Below are 3,129 nucleotides of genomic sequence, written 5' to 3'. Positions count from 1 at the left end.
CAGCAGCAGCAGCAGCAGCAGCAGCAGCAGCAGCAGCAGCAGCAGCAGCAGCAGCAGCAGGAGAGTTCTGTTTTTTGCGCAGAAGTGCGGCGGGTGCCGCTGAACGCGTACACGCCGGACATCCTCGTGGACTTCACTCCTGGCGAGGGAAATCCAACGCCGAGTTTGGAAATTGAAAACAAAATTCTTTTTTTTCTCCAAGACCACCAAATCCAAGACCCCCCAGACTTCCTCAAACAGGACTATCTCCAGCTCGCAGCGCGTCCGTTTTGTCTCTTTTTTTGTCTCCTTTTTGCCTCTTTTTTGCATCTTTTTTGGATCTTTTTTGGGTCTTTTTGGAACTTTTTTGGAGCCTTTTTGTCTCTTTTTTGGATCTTTTTTGGATCTTTTTTGGATCTTTTTTGCAACTTTTTTGGAGCCTTTTTGGCTCTTTTTTGGATCTTTTTTGGATCTTTTTTGTCTCCTTTTTGGATCCTTTTTTGGCTCTTTTTTGGATCTTTTTTGGATCCTTTTTGGGTCTTTTTTGGATCTTTTTTGGATCTTTTTTGGACCTTTTTTGGCGCCTTTTTGGATCCTTTTTGGATCTTTTTTGTCCCCTTTCTGTCTCCTTTATTGTCTCCTTTATTGTCCCTTTTATTGTCTCTTTATTGTCTCTTTTATTGTCTCTTTTTTGTCTCTTTTTTGTTTCTTTTTTTGTTTCTTTTTTGTCTTTTTTTGTCTCTTTTTTGTCCCTTTTTTGTCTTTTTTTGTCCCCTTTTTGTGTCTTGGGGCTCCTTTTCCGTCTCTTTTTGTCTCTTTAATTTTATTTTAATTTTAATTTAATTTTATTTTAATTTACTTTTATTTTAATTTTACTTTTATTTTAATTTTATTTTAATTTAATTTTATTTTAATTTTAATTTAATTTCATATTTATTTTGATTTTATTTTAATTTATTTTATTTTTATTTTTATTTCATTATAATTTCATTCTTTGTTTCTTTTTAATTTCTTTTTAATTTCTTTTTTTGTTTTCTTTTTAATTTCTGTTTTGTCTCTTTTTGCTTTTTTTGTCTCCTTTTTATTTTCCTTTCTTTTCTCTTTTTTGTCCCTTTTGTCTGCTGCTCTGTTTTCTGCTGCCCCTCGTGTTTGCTGCTGCTGCTGCTGCTGCTGCTGCTGCTGCTGCTGCTGCAGTGATATCTCCCTACACGGACCGGGTGCGGGCCGTGGCCTGGATAAAAGAGAACGGCAGCAGCTTGAGTCCTGTCTTTGTCGTCAGCACCAGAGGCAGCGCCACCAGCCGTAAGCCGCTGCTGCTGCTGCTGCTGCTGCTGCTGCTGCTGCTGCTGCTGCTGCTGCTGTAGTTGCTGCTGCAGTTCTGCTGAAGGAGCTTCGGCAGTAGCTGCAGCAGCGGCTGCAGCAGCTGTCCGGTAGCAGCAGCTGCTGCTGCTGTTGCTGCTGCTGCTGCTGCTGCTGCATCCCCTGCCTCGCCTCGCCTTCCCTACACCCTGCTGCTGCTGCTGCTGCTGCTGCTGCTGCTGCTGCTGCAGACGCGCGGCTGCTGCACCACCTGATGGAGGCGTGTCGGTTTGACGGGCGGGAGTTCCTGCAGCCGGTGCAGCCGCAGCAGCAGCAGCAGCAGCAAACGCTGCGGGCCTTTGGCTTCCGCAGAAACGAATACTCCGAAGCAGCAGCAGCAGAACTCTCGGGGGGCCCCCCCTCTTACCTTTGGCTAGCTGCTGCCAACTCGCACTGGCGCCAGGGGCCCCTCCGCCGGCAAACCAACGCCTACGTCCAGCTCCTCATCCTCCGTGAGCCAGCTAGCTAGCTAGCTAGCTAGCCAGCTAGCTAGCTAGCCAGCTGGCTAGCTAGCTGGCTAGCCAGCTAGCTAGCTAGCCAGCTGGCTAGCTAGCTGGCTAGCTGGCTAGCTGGCTGGGGGGTAGCTAGGGGGCTTGCTGGGGGGCTAGCTGGGGAGCTAGCTAGCTGGCTGGCTAGCTAGCTGGCTAGCTAGCTAGCTAGCTAGTTAGCTAGCTAGCTAGATGTGGGGGATGTAGCTAGCTGGGAAGAGCTGCAGCTAGCCACGGCCTAGCTGTTCCAGTGCAGGGTTTCCTCGTACAGCCATAGCTAGCCACAGCTAGCCACAGCTAGCCACAGCTAGCTACAGCTAGCCACAGCTAGCCAGAGCGAATTACAGCTAGCTAGGGAGGTTTTTGGCGCCGCAGGCCTCCCGCCTGCCCCTCCGCTGCCGCTGCAACTGCTGCTGCTGCTGCTGCTGCTGCTGCTGCTGCTGCTGCAGAGGACGAAGTGGTGTTCTTGAAGGAAGAAGTGGGGGCTTTGGCGGAAGTGCTGCACGGAGTGAGCAACTTGGAGACTTTAATGGAGAAGTTGAGAGACAGCAGAGACGCAGGAGTAGCAGCAGCAACAATCCCGGGAGTGGAGCAGCAGCAGCGGTACCTGACGGCGCTGGGTTGGGCGGAGCTGCAGCAAGCAGCAGCAGCAGCAGCAGCAAAAAGAGCAGCAGCAGCGGCGGCCTGGGGGCCCCCGCAGGGGCCCCCGGAGGGGGCCCCCGAGGGGCCCCCGGCGGCGGCGGAGCAGCTCGACGCAGCAGCAGCAGCAGACGCAGCAGACGCTGCTGCTGCTGCTGCTGCAGCAGCAGCAGCAGCAGAAACGGTGCGAGAGGTGCAGCAGCAAGTGCGGCAGCTCACGCTGCAGCGGGAGATCGAGCTGCAGGCCAGGACGGAGCAGCAGCTGCAGCGGCAGCAGCAGCAAATTGAAGTGGCCCGCGAGGAGCTGCGGCTCGTGCTGCAGCAGCTAGCTGCAGCAAGAGTGGAGCTAGCCAACCTGAAGCAAGCAGCAGCAGCAGCAAAGGTCGCAGCAGCAGAAGGCGAGGCGCTGCGCGCAGCGCAGCAGCAGCTGCAGCAGCAGCAGCAGCAGCGCCACGCCCTCGCGCTGCAGTCCCTGCTGCCCCGCCAAGTCCCCAGGGCCCCTGCAGCAGCAGCAGCAGCAGCAGACTTCCATCTTGCTGCTGCTGCTGCTTTGAAAAGCCTCAAAGTCCAGCCCCAGTCCCTGCTGCTGCTGGCAGCAGGCGCGCTGCTCATGCTGCTGCTGCTGCGCGCCAAACGCGCAGTCCGGGGGGCCCCCGGGGGCCCC

At 53.4% G+C, this 3,129-nt stretch overlaps 1 protein-coding gene across 1 annotated transcript in view; it reads left to right on the top strand.

Annotated features, from left to right (window-relative positions):
• Positions 1-2,355: 2,355 nt before the first annotated feature.
• Positions 2,356-3,129, top strand: part of ENH_00016140 (hypothetical protein) — a gene marked incomplete at both ends in the record, with an annotated part of 1,030 nt that continues 256 nt past the window's right edge. The window contains one exon of the mRNA XM_013584387.1: positions 2,356-3,127. Within this exon, the coding sequence (XP_013439841.1) occupies positions 2,356-3,127 (772 nt within the window). The remainder of the gene's footprint in view (positions 3,128-3,129) is intronic.

Source organism: Eimeria necatrix, genomic scaffold (genome assembly GCF_000499385.1).
Source record: "Eimeria necatrix Houghton genomic scaffold, Enh_scaff1514, whole genome shotgun sequence".
Taxonomy (NCBI): Eukaryota; Apicomplexa; class Conoidasida; order Eucoccidiorida; family Eimeriidae; genus Eimeria; species Eimeria necatrix.
This window is presented reverse-complemented; position numbering and strand designations above follow the sequence as displayed.